The sequence below is a fragment of the Phacochoerus africanus genome, chromosome 2, assembly GCF_016906955.1.
Source record: "Phacochoerus africanus isolate WHEZ1 chromosome 2, ROS_Pafr_v1, whole genome shotgun sequence".
Lineage (NCBI taxonomy): Eukaryota > Metazoa > Chordata > Mammalia > Artiodactyla > Suidae > Phacochoerus > Phacochoerus africanus.
Genome location: NC_062545.1, coordinates 231,021,632 through 231,036,092, shown reverse-complemented (window position 1 = coordinate 231,036,092; position 14,461 = coordinate 231,021,632). Strand labels below are relative to the sequence as shown.

The 14,461-nt window shown below is 39.8% G+C and overlaps 1 protein-coding gene across 2 annotated transcripts in view; it reads right to left on the bottom strand.

The window, feature by feature from the left end:
* Window positions 1-14,461, bottom strand: part of PCSK5 (proprotein convertase subtilisin/kexin type 5) — a 457,211-nt gene that overhangs the window by 320,235 nt on the left and 122,515 nt on the right. For both annotated transcript variants that reach the window (XM_047767789.1, XM_047767787.1), the window contains exons 4-5: window positions 8,023-8,166; window positions 3,324-3,400 (exon numbers count right to left, since the gene is read on the bottom strand). In XM_047767789.1, coding sequence (XP_047623745.1) covers window positions 3,324-3,400; window positions 8,023-8,166 — 221 coding nt within the window. The remainder of the gene's footprint in view (window positions 1-3,323; window positions 3,401-8,022; window positions 8,167-14,461) is intronic.

The window sequence follows — 14,461 nt, the reverse complement described above, 5'->3', positions numbered from 1 at the left end:
TACTTTGGGTGTTAACTTGATCTATACTTTCCTCTAGCTTTCCTGTTTCTCTTTTCTCTACACACACAAATGTTCATGGGTAAATTTAGCCAATGGTTAATGTACAATCAGTTCTCATATCATGCTTGCCCTGAAAACATGAATTTCTTTCAATGCCATTGATATATTAGAGAATGACTAGCGCGTTATGTGAAATTTGCATTTGTTTATGCACAGGTTTGTCCTAGAAACTCTAGGGGAATGTAGAAAACATACCCCACTGTACTGAGCATGAGAGAAGTACACAAAACGCACAGAGCTACACCTTTCAGGAGCACAGTGGCTCACAGGTGTCCACTTCCTCTTAGACCTCAGATAACCAACCTGGGGGGTATCCTCCACTCTGCTTAATTTTCTCCATGTCTCCTAGCCTGTTTTGTCATTTTCCTATTTTCTATTTTTCTTTATTTTTATTATTTTTCTGTCTTTTTAAGGCGGCACCCGAGGCATATGGAGGTTCCCGGGCTAGGGGTCCAATCGGAGCTACAGCTCCTGGCCTATGCCACAGCAACGCAGGATCCGAGCCATGTTAGCAACTTACACCACAGCTCATGGTAACTCCGAATCCTTAACCCACTGATCGAACCTGCATCCTCATGGATACTAGCTGGGTTCATTAACCACTGAGCCATGAGGGGAACTCCAGTTTTTCTTCAAAATCATCGTCTTTTTTCTCTTCCTCATTCTCTCACACACAGGGCAGCAAGCATGCGAGTAGAACTAAATGCAAAGGGCACACACTTCCCTAAATAAACTTCAGGCTTTATTGAAGATCAAGTGCTGGGAGGGGCAATGGAGGGGTGAGCAATACAAACAACTGGGTGTAAGACAGGAAACAAAAATTGTGGCACAACATGGGGAATATAGCCAATATCTTATAAAAACTCTAAATAGTGTAAAATTTTTATAAAAATTAAAGCAGTGCATCTTAAGAAGTCAGTGTTGCAAAGGACTTGCATTATATACATACTAGTTCGAATTTAATTACATAATGATTGACACAGATTAGGTAGAAAACTGATGGAAAAGGACTTTGAACCTAACCTGGTATGAATTATATCCCTAGTGTTTTGAAGTAGCAGGCTTTCTCCAGCCTTCATTTCTATTCTTTTGACAGGATGTGAAAGGTCAGCTTAGGGCTCTGTAGTCTCAAAATATTTTGGTCAATAATTTAGTCTTTTATTCTAAGTCACAGTTACTGAAACCACTTAGCTCTAGTTCCAACTCATTTAAATAAAAAATACCTGGGTCATTTTCCTTTTCATTACCACAAGCTCTGGCCTTGTGTATCAGGCAGAATAAGAGCTTATAAACAAACCACTTGAGTTTAATTCTTTGCTTTCTAACGTCTCCATCACTTACTACCCATTTAACCATTATCCTCTTGACCCAACTGAGTCTTTTTTTTTTTTCCTTCTTCACATCAAAGGGCTTCTGGGTGGATTCTAAAAAAAGAGGATGAAGTGCGAAGTTCCCATCATGGCTCAGCAGTTAGCAAACCCGACTGGGATCCATGAGGTTGTGGATTTGATCCCTGGCCTCGCTTGGCAGGTTAAGGATCCGTCATTACAGTGAGCTATGGTGTAGGTCGCAGATGCAGCTTGGATCCCAAGTTGCTGTGGCTCTGGTGTAGGCCGGTAGCTACAATTCCAATTGGACCCCTAGCCTGGGAACCTCCAGTTGCTGCAGCCCTAAAAGATAAAAAGAACTCCCCTCCCCCCAAAAAGATAAAGTGCCACACATTATAGTTTTATATATTTCTTAACCATTTCACAGGAATAAAATGGGGCTATTATTTTTAATAGGTCTCCATCATTTTTCCGTGTGTATCATGGGCAAAGCCTCTGAGTGTTGAGCTCCAATTTAATTTTCTTATTACTCTGTGGTTTTGATTTGCAGAGTAAGAGTATTTTGAGGAGTATACATGTTCCACTAGAGTAGAATGGACCGAAGAGTACAATTTATCAGCAATGACCTTTTAAGGATCAAAGCTTCATCTTCAGTGTTTAGTGCAAATTAAGTTAAATAAATTAGCTAATGTTGTCTCAAATTATAACCCTTTGTGTGAAATTCACGGTGTAATCTAGACAGTAATAACCGGGCTTGAAAGAAAACTATCCAGTTTAAGTCCCTTTCTCTTTTCCTTTAAAAATGTTCTGGAAAATTTTATCTATATCAATTTGTGTAGTAATGCTTTCACCACTAAGTCTGATTTGTAATGTTGACTCAGTTGTTAATATTAACAAACAGCATTATCTTTCAGAGTAACTTTTTTGAGGCATCTTTGTAAATGGTAAGAAGAAGAAAAAAATCCCATGTACAGTCACAATTATCTATATCATATGGTTTAACTTAAACTTATTGACTTAATCAAATAATAACCACCAGAGAAATTTTTCTCTGAAGGAAAAAAAAGACTAGAAATAAAATAAAGGGGCAAAACATCTCCCTTTGTAACTTCTGTGATCCCAAAGAAATACACGTAAAAAAAAAAAATTCAAATGTTAGTATCAAAATCACAGCATTACCCTGGATAAACTCTGCAGTAAAAAAACTCTGCATTCTCCTGGAAAAACTTTGCAGTAAAATGTGATCTAGAGATTAGAAACATCTACTGATCTTTTTTTAAAAAAACTCGGTCATTGTAAGTAAGAAAAAAATTTCCCACTGACTTAAGATCCATGTTATCAAATGGATGTACATTTCACTTGCTTTCCAAAAACTACTGTACTAACTGGAAAGTGTAAATGTGATTAAATAGGTTTCTAAGGCTCTTGACTGTGAGGATAAGAAAGGTAATGTGTTCCATACATGGCAAACCACTTAGGTATTTCAGGTATATTAGTCAAAAATACAATCACTACAGAGTAGAAGAGAGGAAAAAGGAAGCAAATCAAAAAGCATTAGCAAAGACTGACCAAGCACGGTATTCAACCAGATAGATGTGTTGAATGTAAAAGAATAAAGAAACTCTTTAGCACACCCCCCCTTAAACAAATGGGTCACAAGCCAACGACCACACGAGGAGCAATATTCCCCCCAGCTGCACACTTAAGACATGGAAACCCTGAGTCATTCCCCAGGGTTCTCTCTGCAACCACTCTTACGGTGTGGACCACCCCTTTTTATTTCCAGAAGCTTTAGTAGAAAGACACATGTTTATCTTGGAGCAGATTCAGGATCATTTGTTACCAAAGAGTTCCAAGAAAATACTCCCCTCAGCAAGAGCAGAAAACAAAACTCCTAGCCAGCCACACGCCAGCCACCCCTCCCTTGGGCCTTACTTGTTCTCATTGCTTGCATCATAGCGAGGCATGGGGTCTAAGTCATTCCCATTGACGTCACAACTCGCCAGAGCATCCTATGGTCATAGAGGAGAGAAAGGAGACAGACATCATTAACTAGCCATTAACCTGAAGGCTCATGCCTCCTTAAACATATTTCTGCAAGAGAGTAATTAGATTGAATAATACACTCACGGTCCAGTGGTGTCAGGACGCCTTGTTCTGTCATCATCAGTGTCATATCTTTCCTCAATGAAGTGAAGAAATAGTCTTTACAGACCAAAGACATGCCCAGTCCATTTTTCTCAGGGCTTTCCCTTCAAACCTAGAACTGACCCCTCGCCCCACTGTTTTAGAAAAGGTTTTCAACTACCACCTTTTCGGCAAAGTGCTGCGGGGCCACCTAGAAGCAAAGTGATTGATGCTTCAAGGATTTTCAGACTCTCTCTCTATTCCACATGTCATTTCTTGAGTGTGCAAATTCCTTATCATAATTCAAAGATTTTTGGAGACAAAATATTCACAAATAATTGGCAAGCCAATTAAAAATCAATCTTAGAAATCTACTATGTCTTGGAACATCTATTAGGCAATATTTGTCTGGATTCGGATGTTCTGCTATAATAAAGAACAGACTTGAGGTTGCCAAAGGGGGAGAGGAGAAGGAGTGGGATGGGCAGGAAGTTTGGGGTTAGTAGATGCAAACCATTACATTTAGAATGAATAAGCAATGAGGTCCTACTGTATAGCACAGGGAACTATAGCCAATCTTTTGGGATAAAACATGATAGAAGATGATAGGAGAAAAAAGAAATTTATGTATGATTGGGTCACTTTACTGTACAGGAGAAAGTGACACAACATTATAAATCAACTATATTTCAATTTAAAACAAAAAGCCTACAATTCAAGACTTTTTACTAATATACTGAATGGTCTTTTTCCCCAGTGAAAATAATGAACAAAGTTTTATCATATGTCAAGGCTTTAACATGTGGCAAAAATATCTTTGAAACCAAAACTGTATTTATTTGTTTGCTTTTTTAAGTGATTGCAAAGAAAAATCACTGAGGCAAAATTACTAATTGAGGATGTTCTAAATTTTCTGATTTTTATGATAATTTCTCATATCAGTTTCAGTGAAAGTAAATGCTATCTTTGTTTTCTATCTTTATCTTGTTTCTGAAAGTAACTTAAGACTATACAGAGCCTGAGATGTTTGGGGGAATTAAGCAGAATACAGATGACACAGAAAGTTGGTAGGTCCCAGCTTCCTGTACAAAGGAAGCCCACCTTATAATCCTTAGAGCATGAAGGGTGGATAATGTGTAATTTTACTTATATGGAAAGAAAGGCTCAAGACAGGTTAAGTCACTTCGCCAAAGGCATGAAACAAACTGCCTGTGGAATTAAGACCTGAACCCAGGCCATCAGACACTCCCTTCAATGTACTTTTCTCTAGTCTTCACCAGCTCCAACATTAGGAGAGCCAGAAGAGCAATAATACTGCTAACTGTACAGGTAAATTCTGCAGAACTGTCTTTCAGGGAGAAAACAAATGAGAAAAGTTAAGGCTCTTTGTACAAATGCATGTCTACGCAGAAGGGAGCAGGAAAACCTATAAATATCATGGTGGATGTGAGGAGACTTCTTTGCTAGGAGACAGGTAGCCATAGTGCTTCGTAACTCACTTCAGTCTTCAGGTCTCAGTGTCTATCTTATCAAATAAGGAGACTGATCTGAAGTTCCTTTTAGCTTTAAAAATTTATTCAGTGAAGAGAGAGATCAGATATTTTGTTCAAACCACAACTAAATGAGTTTGCAGATCCTTCTCTCTCTTTTAAAAGTTGGGGAAAATTATCTAGTTTAGGAGAAACTGTTTAAATATTCTTTGTAAAAATTGATTTGTGAAGTTTATTGACAAAATTTTTTATACAAAAAGAGTAGAACAGTGAGAGGAGAAGTAGTTAAAGTTGATGGAAGTATAAGGTGACACTGGGTGGTCCTGAGTGAGGAAAGGTCTTCATTGGTCAGAAATATGATGGCTGTGTGAGCCAGTGGTGGTTTCTGATGTGTCAAGGAAGTGACTTGGAAGTATTTTATTTTCCAAGATAAAAGCTGAATCTTTTCAGGTGTGAGCGACTAAAGGAAAACTAATTTAAGACAGATTGAGTGTCATGAAATAAGTGAGAATGAGCACATGAGACAGAGACATTGGAGAAAATAAATGAGACACTTTCTACCTAAATGGTTTCATGAGAAGCTGATGCAGTAGGTGAGCAAGATGCCTCACATAGACAAATGCAGGGAAACTATGGGCCAGGCCCATTGCAGAATTCTCTGCCAGCTCAGGGCACAGTGAGAGGGGCTGGGCCTGCTGAAGCTGCTCCCTTAATGACCATGAATATAGAATATAGAGCAGAAAAATCTGAGGAGAGGTGGTCCTCTCACTTACAGCCTCGGTTTTTCTCTGGGGGCCATCCATAAACACGGGGCAAAGTCTCCCACCCTGGCCCCTGACTTTCCTTCTGAAGGGTCAGTATGAGTTTTAACTTGACATGATTTAGAGCTGCTTGTACTTTCAAGGCTATAAGAGGAAACTTGTAATAAGGTGTGGGAAAATCACCAATTTTATAAGACAAACATTTTTTAATAACAACATGAAAAACAATTTAGGAAAACTCACACAACCAAAGTTCTGGAATTAAAAGTCACCATACGGGAACAAGAGGGGGACAGAGGTAAAAGTGACTTAAGTTCTAGTGGGCATGAAGTGATATCTGTGTCTTGGGTGGGCACAGTCATCAACAGAAGAGAGGTTAGAAGAGGTGTCAGAAGACACTGGGGTGAGGGGGCTCCACCAGGAGTTCCTGCCCAATCCTGACAGGTGTTAAAGATGTGCATTTGCAGATAATAGGGAGTCACTGCAGGCTCTTGAGTAACAAAAGAAACATCTTGGGGAGAACACTAAGGTGTCAGGAAACACAAACCTGGAGCAGAGGATGGTATATTGGGAGAAAATTACGGCACTTTTAGCCAAACTTGGGGAGGTGAAGCCAGTGGAAGGGATATGTTTGGAGAGCAGAGGGCAGAGGGCTCATTGACCTAATTTCAGGCAGGAAATATCACAGAGGTAAAGGGGACCAAGAGGCTCCAGGGACAGAAACCAACCTCAGTGTCCAGCAAGCACTGGGAATCAAGACTTTCACATGCTATGTGATTTGAGCCTCACCTTATGTTCTCTCTGAGTCATTGATTCAAATTTTTATTTTATTTTATTTTTTTGTCTTTTTTTTTAGGGCCACACCTGCGGCTTAGGGAGTTTCCCAGGCTAGGGGTTGAATCAGAGCTGTGGCTGCTGGCCTACACCACAGCCATAGCAACTGGGAATCTGAGCCGCTTCTATGACCTACACCAAAGCTCACACCAACGTCAGATCCTTATGCCACTGAACAAGGCCAGGGATCGTACCTGTGTCTTCATGGATGCTAGTCAGATTAATTTCCGCCGAGCCACGACGGGAACTCCTCAAATTTTTATTTTATGTTAGAGTGTAGTTTATTTACAATGTTGTGTTCATTTTAAGTGTACGCAACGTGATTCAGTTATACATATACACACATCCTTTCTTTTTCAGATGCTTTTCCCATATAGGTTATTAGAGAATACTGAGTGAAGTTCCTTGCGCTATACAGTAGACCATTGTTGCTATTCTTTCTTAAGAAAGGGCATATGCACATTATTGTATATGGAATGGATGGTCAACAGGACCTGCTGTATAGCCGAAGGAAGTCTACTCAATATTCCGTGATAACTTATACGGAAAAAAATCTGAAAAGGGAGTTCCCATTGCGGCTCAGTGATAACGAACCTGATTAATATCCATGAGGATACAGATTCGATTCCTGGCCTTGCTCAGTGGGTTAAGGATCTGGCGTTGCAATGAGCTGTTGCGTAGCTTGCAGCTGCAGTTTGGATCTGGCGTGCTATGGCTGTAGCATAGACCAGCAGCTGCAGCTCTGATTCCACCCCTCGCCTAGGAACTTCCATGTGCTGTGGGTGCAGCCCTGAAAACAAAAAGAAGAAAAAAAAAGGAATCTGAAAAATAATGGTTGTGTGTGTGTGTGTGTGTGTGTGTGTGTGTGTGTATAACTGAATCACTTCATTGCACAATAGAAATTATCACAATGTTGTTCAGTCAACTATAATTCAATAAAACTTAAAAAAAATGGGAAAAAATGGAAGGGGTATGACTGATTCCTAAGGTCTACTGGAGGCTGATCCTTTACTGTCCTTTTTAAAAGGAGAGGCAGAGAGAGAAGGAGATGATCAGATTCACTTGACAAAAGTTCCAAGTACACTTTCTCCACAAAGGAAACAGAAGAGTGTTGTCTGGAAGTTTGGATGAACTGTGGAGATGAACTGTTGTCAGCAGCAGACAGTACCACTACTGGGATTTCTGCTACCTTATCACCTGCTTTTTGCCATCAGAACATCAAAGACACACAAAAGTGGAGAGTGTTGTCTCCTGCTTGCTGTCCCCTGAGAATGCATCTTTTATAAGGTGGGGGCCGCCATACGCGGAGCCTATTGTATCTGTCGGCTGCATTTTTCAGCAGTTTCCTCCTTTTTTCTAATCCTAACATGAGTTCCATTGTTTCCCAGGAGGGAAGGTGTTCTGGCTACTGCAAGCACTCACGTAGTTCTGCATCAGATCCGGGTGGGTCCTCTCAATGCCATCGTCCAGGATGGTGACCACGATATTCTTGCCCGTGTAGCCTCTCTTCCAAGCTCCTTCAATATTCATGTCTGACTGGCAGGGATGTGTGTTGTCACTGCAGTGCTGAAGGAATAAGAGGAACAAGTGGATATTGCAGATTACTAAACAGTGAGGACAGGAGAGAATGACCTACTTCTTAAGACAATGCATTAAATTAACAGGAATTTAGTGAATTGAATTAAATTAGTGTTAGGAATTAGTGTTTGAGTGGAAGCATGGATCTCCAACATGACAGCAGGAGAAGGAAGGAAAGATAGATGTGGGAAAGGTGAGCAAAACAAAAATATCTTCTGCCAGTCTTGCCCTCATCTAATGCCATAAACCCTTTGGAAAAAAACATAACAGTGTATCTCAACAGCAGAACAATGGGTACACCATTTTATTGTTAGCATGTATTAATTAATGACACATAAAAAGGCACTGGAGCATTTCATTTATAACTTCAAGCTAGGTAACTGAAGAATATACACATTAAAATTTTTTAAACATGTACCTAGAAAATCTAGCTACAAATGACAAAAACCCAGGCAGTTTCTATACAGTGTCCACCAGACATGTGCCATTGCTGTGAGAGATCCATGAAGAGAAAAAAAAAGTAACAGTTTCTTCAAACTTCTTTCAGTAAATTAACAATGACTATTGGACTATAATTCACAGGGGGCCAACAGACTCATTCAGTGCTACACTGAGAAGGGAAAGAAGAGGGCATAGTCCAGACACAGGAAAATGTGGGTGAGGGCTTCAAATGCCAGGCTGGAGAAGCACTGATCTTAACTCATTATTATAGTAATTTTATTCCACAAGGGCTACAACATATAAGCACACATAGAAATGAATTGAACTAGCAATTTTTCTTGTTATAATTTACTAGCATTCATCCGACCCACACAATTACTCCTTCAATGGCCATCTCTGTGAAAGAACCCTCTAAGCTGTTTTCCAGGTTCTCAAGGCTCAGCAGAGGACAAAGGAAGAGGGATGTACTGTCGCCTACTGCCATGGCAACGCAAGCCACCCCAGGTCTGTACCACTATCTTCTTGCTGCTTTGTAACAGAGTTCAGCACTTCAGGAGGGGAAAAGAAGGCAAGCTTTGGATGCTCTAAGCACAATGGCGACCCTACTGCCATTGATTCATCTAACTAGATAGAGCACTTACTACATGCTGGGGGTTATGGCAGTGAACAAGGAAGATGAGGACCCTGTCCTCATGACCTCACTAAATGTGGGACCCAAATGAAAAAAAAAAAAAAATAGAAGACCATTCAAAGCACCCATTAAGTTTTAAAGGAATTAACAAGGGTAATGTGTCAGTCAATGCTGAGGGATCTGAGTACATACCTCTTGAGGGGGGGAAGGTCAGAAAAAGACCCCAGTCTCTGAGGAACTGAAATGTGAGTTGAGATATGACTGATGAAAAAGAGCTGGTCTGCCCAAGAGCCTAGATACAAGTGTCTTTGTAGAGAACACAGCAAATGCAATGACTATAAGGTGTGCTGTCAGGAGACATGTTTCTACATATTTTCTTAGCCTCTTTGCTTCTATTTTCTATGCTGAAAACTCCATCTTGTCCTGCGTTACCTTACCCCATATTCCTGCTTGAAAAATAGCTGCAGTGCTGGCACATGACTTAAGCTTAAGAACAAAGACCTAAAGGCATAAGTTATTCATGTGGTCAGCTGAATGAGGACATAATGCGTTGGTCTAGGCATGCCAGACATGTGCAGATAGGCACACTGTTTGAACAGCATGATATGTCCTCTAAAGAATAAGAGGAAGATGAGCCTTTTGGCCCCAAGTGGTTTATGAGCAGTCGTTAGCAGAATATGCATCAGCAAGGAGAACCGAAGTGCAAACCTAGGCACTCTGGGTTGCTGCAGATAGGCATGCCCTTTGATGATTCTCTAGATGCTATGCATAGATAGCTAACACTGAGCTTCCTCAAAGCTAATGATTGTTAAATGCCTAAAGGTCAGAATAAAAGCTTAACCATCTACAGGCTATGTGACTTTTAAAATAATAAAAGAAGTTTTTAAATAATAATAATACAAAAAGAACTATATCCTGCACCTGCAACCCCTCCTCACTTGATGTAATCCTGAAGAGCACAATAAAAGCAGTGTGGTTTCTTGAGCCAGGGCTTTTGGTCCCTGAGACCTTGAGTCCCTCTGTTCCCACCTTTAATTAAGATAAATGTCTCTGTGTCTTGTTTTATGTTAATTTTTTCTTAAGTTCCACAGCACCTATTCTTCAGCCTTTACCTGCTGAGCTGGTCTTGGCAGTGTACAACAGCTTAGCACACTAAACAGGGCATTAATGAAGCTTAGTGAATGAGTGACAGAATGGCTGGAAGGCAGCAGATTAGAAGGAGTGGTGTGGACATCATCGGGAGCTTTGCAGCATGACTTGACTTTTATTGTATGTGCCATCTAAATGGAAGCTCATCTCTTTCCCACACTTCAGACCTCAAAACCAAATGCTAACTAATGGCAGCTACCTCTAAAACCTAATACCTGACATGAATTTATGCTCCAAAGGAGACTGCCTTTTGTTGACTATTATAAACACATTCGAGGTGATTTAAGGATTCATTCTAACAAACAGTGTACTCATTTTTCATCACAAAAAAATTGATTTCATTAAGAAGAGGGTCTTACATATTTTATGAACATTTGCAACCTTTCCTCACTTTCTTGACCTCTTTCTCGAACTTGAGGGACTGACCACACACTCTATGACTACACGGATCCGAATTCCACTCTCCCTGCCTCTCCACAGCTTTCAGAGCACAGCTCAGGACCTACTCACAGCTCACGAAGCCTTCATTCATTCTTCAGCTTACTTAGCTATCTCTTCCCCTTCCTTGAACTGAGGAATGGAGAAAGAAAGACAGACACAATTCAACCCCACTCACTGAATTCAGCACAACCATGGCTAACTGTTAAATTTCGTCTCCTTTGATGGTAAGCCCCTAGAAGGCTATGCATTAAACGAAGTCTTAATCTAGGATTTTGGTCGGTACTGGCTGATTGATTCCATACCAGAAGCGAGGGCATATTCTCAACTTCAAATCCAAGTTCACAACGGCCAGTATGCTTGCTCCTCCAACTTTGTCAGAGATGGTCATGAAAGAAACAGTTTCAATTTCCAAAATGCCCATGTGTTTTGGAAGTCTCATTCTCACCAAGAGTTTGGGGCTCTCTTCACCAAATATTTTAATTTAACACAAGGCAACCTTGACAGGTTTCCATTTCATTTTTTTCTTATTCAAAACCTGCTCTGGACACCTGCAGTATCGTTTGTGACATGAAGTAATGCTAATGTAGCCAAGAGGTGGGCTGGAGGAAGGAAATGCACAGGAAATGGGTAACCCACAAATGGGATAACCATCCTGGAGGAGAGGGATGATGCCTGAAATTGTAATTACGAAAATTGAAGAAAACCAGCTGCCTATGGAAAACATATGTGCTCAAAGTGGAGCAATTAGGTTTCTTTATTCCACCTCTGCTTCTGTTGACTCTGCCTTTACCATGAAATCTCCTTGTACCACCTCATCTGCCAACATGGTATTATTGGTGGAAGGGGAAAGAGGGGAAATAGTCAATTGATAATTTCGTTTGGATAATCTAATACATGAGGCAGCTAAAATGTCAAAGAAAAAAGAAGATTGTTAGAGCTAGGGGTGTTTGTGGTAAATGAGTAATTAGGTCAGCAGAGTTTAACTAGGATCCTAAATCCTGAATGTGATCTTCAGATTTTTTTTTTTGTCTTTTTGTTGTTGTTGTTGCTGCTATTTCTTGGGCCGCTCCCACGGCATATGGAGGTTCCCAGGCTAGGGGTTGAATCGGAGCTGTAGCCACCAGCCTACGCCAGAGCCGTAGCAACGCGGGATCCGAGCCGCGTCTGCAACCTACACCACAGCTCACGGCAACGCCGGATCGTTAACCCACTGAGCAAGGGCAGGGACCGAACCCGCAACCTCAATGGTTCCTAGTCGGATTCGTTAACCACTGCGCCACGACGGGAACTCCCTGCTCTTCAGATTTTTAACGCATATTTCAAGTGGTCCAAGATTCCAAATATGTTTCTAAAGTCATTGTTTCATATGCACATGGTATCCAAAGAGCAAAGACTACAGAAAATACTGATGATAGTCAATGCTGCCCCAATGAAAGGGAATGAATCATTTATTTAACTGCCTGATTCAAATGATCTTTATTTTATTTTTTGCTTTTTAGGGCCACACCTGCACCATATTGAAGTTCCCAGGCTAGGGGTTGAATGGGAGCTGCAGCTGCCGGCCTATGCCACAGCCACGCTAGATCTGAGCCGAGTCTGTGACCTACACCACAGCTCACAGCAACACCAGATCCTTAACCCACTGAGTGGGGCAAGGGATAGAACCCACATCCTCATGGATGCTAGTTAGGATTCCTTTCTGTTGCGCCACAATGGCAATACCATTTTCTATTTTTTTTTACTTATATATATTTTTTCAAAATGGTCTTTAAACTGGGCTCTATTTGCTTGAGAAGCAATCTATGTGACAGCATCACTTGAAGATAAAAGGAACACATGTTAGCCATGGTTTCCTCAGATTCAATCTACATGTTGAGAAGATCTGTGCCAGAGACTGGTTTCTCGAATTGTGTTACCATGCACGCATAGACTGGTGTATGAAGCTGATGAGAACTGCATATGTGTGCTATGTAGGTAAAGTAAATAACTATAGTAAATGTACGCACCTTCAGTTCTGAACAATGTCCTGTATTCCAAAGATAGTCTATGCCCAGATGACAGAGTATTTAGAAAGGACACAAAACAGCAAATATCTGCAGAAATAATGGTTACTACCTTGGTCTCTTATTTCCTTATACATAAAAGCTTTTTAGGAATGGAATTTTAGAGAGACTGTTGTGTGAGTTCTAGAAACAGCCTTTTCCATACCAGGGTTATGAGCTATTTTGCTTATAAGTCACTCTGGGTGTGTTCACTTCTCCTGTGCCTTTATAAACATATCACAGTGTTTGCTCAATGAAAGAACAGTTTATACCCAAAATAAACACCTTTGTTATGCTCTCACCATATTTTCTACAGAATGGGGGGTGGGAGAGGATCCCTCAGTGTGACTATTTTTAAACTTTTCCAGGTTCTTAAGGTCTCCAATGAACTGCCAGTTTATATGCTGCTAATAGACTAATAACATTGAAAACATCTCTTGTTCACTGTCATTGATACAGTGGCTCACAAGACCTCATCTCTGGCTATCCAATGTTAGTAATACAGCAGAATTAAATACATAAATTTTTTTTTTTAATTTTAAGAAACAGACTCACAAACATAGAAAACCAACTTGTATTTACAAAGTGGGTGCAGGTGGGATAAATTAAGGATTAACAGCTACACACTACTTTATATAAAATAGATAAATAACAAGGTCCTGTTGTATGGCATAGAGAGTATATTCAGTATCTTATAATCATCTACAATGAAAAATAATATGAAAAAGAATATGTGTGTATACATACATATATACATACACATAAATATAAAACAGAATTACTTTGTTGTAAACCAGAAACTAACACAGCATCATAAATCAACTATACTTCAATAAAATAAATAACAAAATTTTTAAACTGGTTTATGCTTGAAATTCAGAGTCTAGGATTTCTAAGAAACAGAAAAAAAAAATAGAATTTATACTCCTTTAAGTAGAAATATAACTGACATCTACTTGATCCTTACCATGACCAAGCCTTGGATTAATCATTCCATATGGACTAGTTTCATTTAAGACCCAGACAACTATTGGTAAGAGGTACTTTTATCATCTATTTTTTAACAGCTAAAGAAAATGAGATTTAATCTGCTGAGGTAAGCTTCCAGAGTTCAAAATGATGGTTAACAGTAGAATTAGGATTCAAAACCAATATGACACCAGACCATAGCGCTATGGAAACTCTTCTTACAAAAGACGAAACAAAAAGGAATTAGGAGGGCAAAAGACATTCAGACTCAGATGAGGTCCAAGAGTGAGTGTTTGACAATGAACTGGCAGTTCATTGGAGACCTTAGCATTGTGAATTCAAGTGACAAGTTTGAGTATAGATGGATAAGACTCTAGAGGCCTTCTAATGCTTCTTTATTCCACTTACTGAAACACATTTTTAAAAGAAAATCTCTAGTTTCTATTTAAAGAGTTTCAGTGACTGGGAGCTCACTTCTTTACTAAATAGCCAATGATGTACTGGTAAACCAGTTCTTTTGGTAAAGCAGGTCATTGAAAAGAAAATCTCTTTATTTCTAGTGTTTGCCAATTTCCATGGTGTAAATACTCATGTCATGACTAGTTTTCAA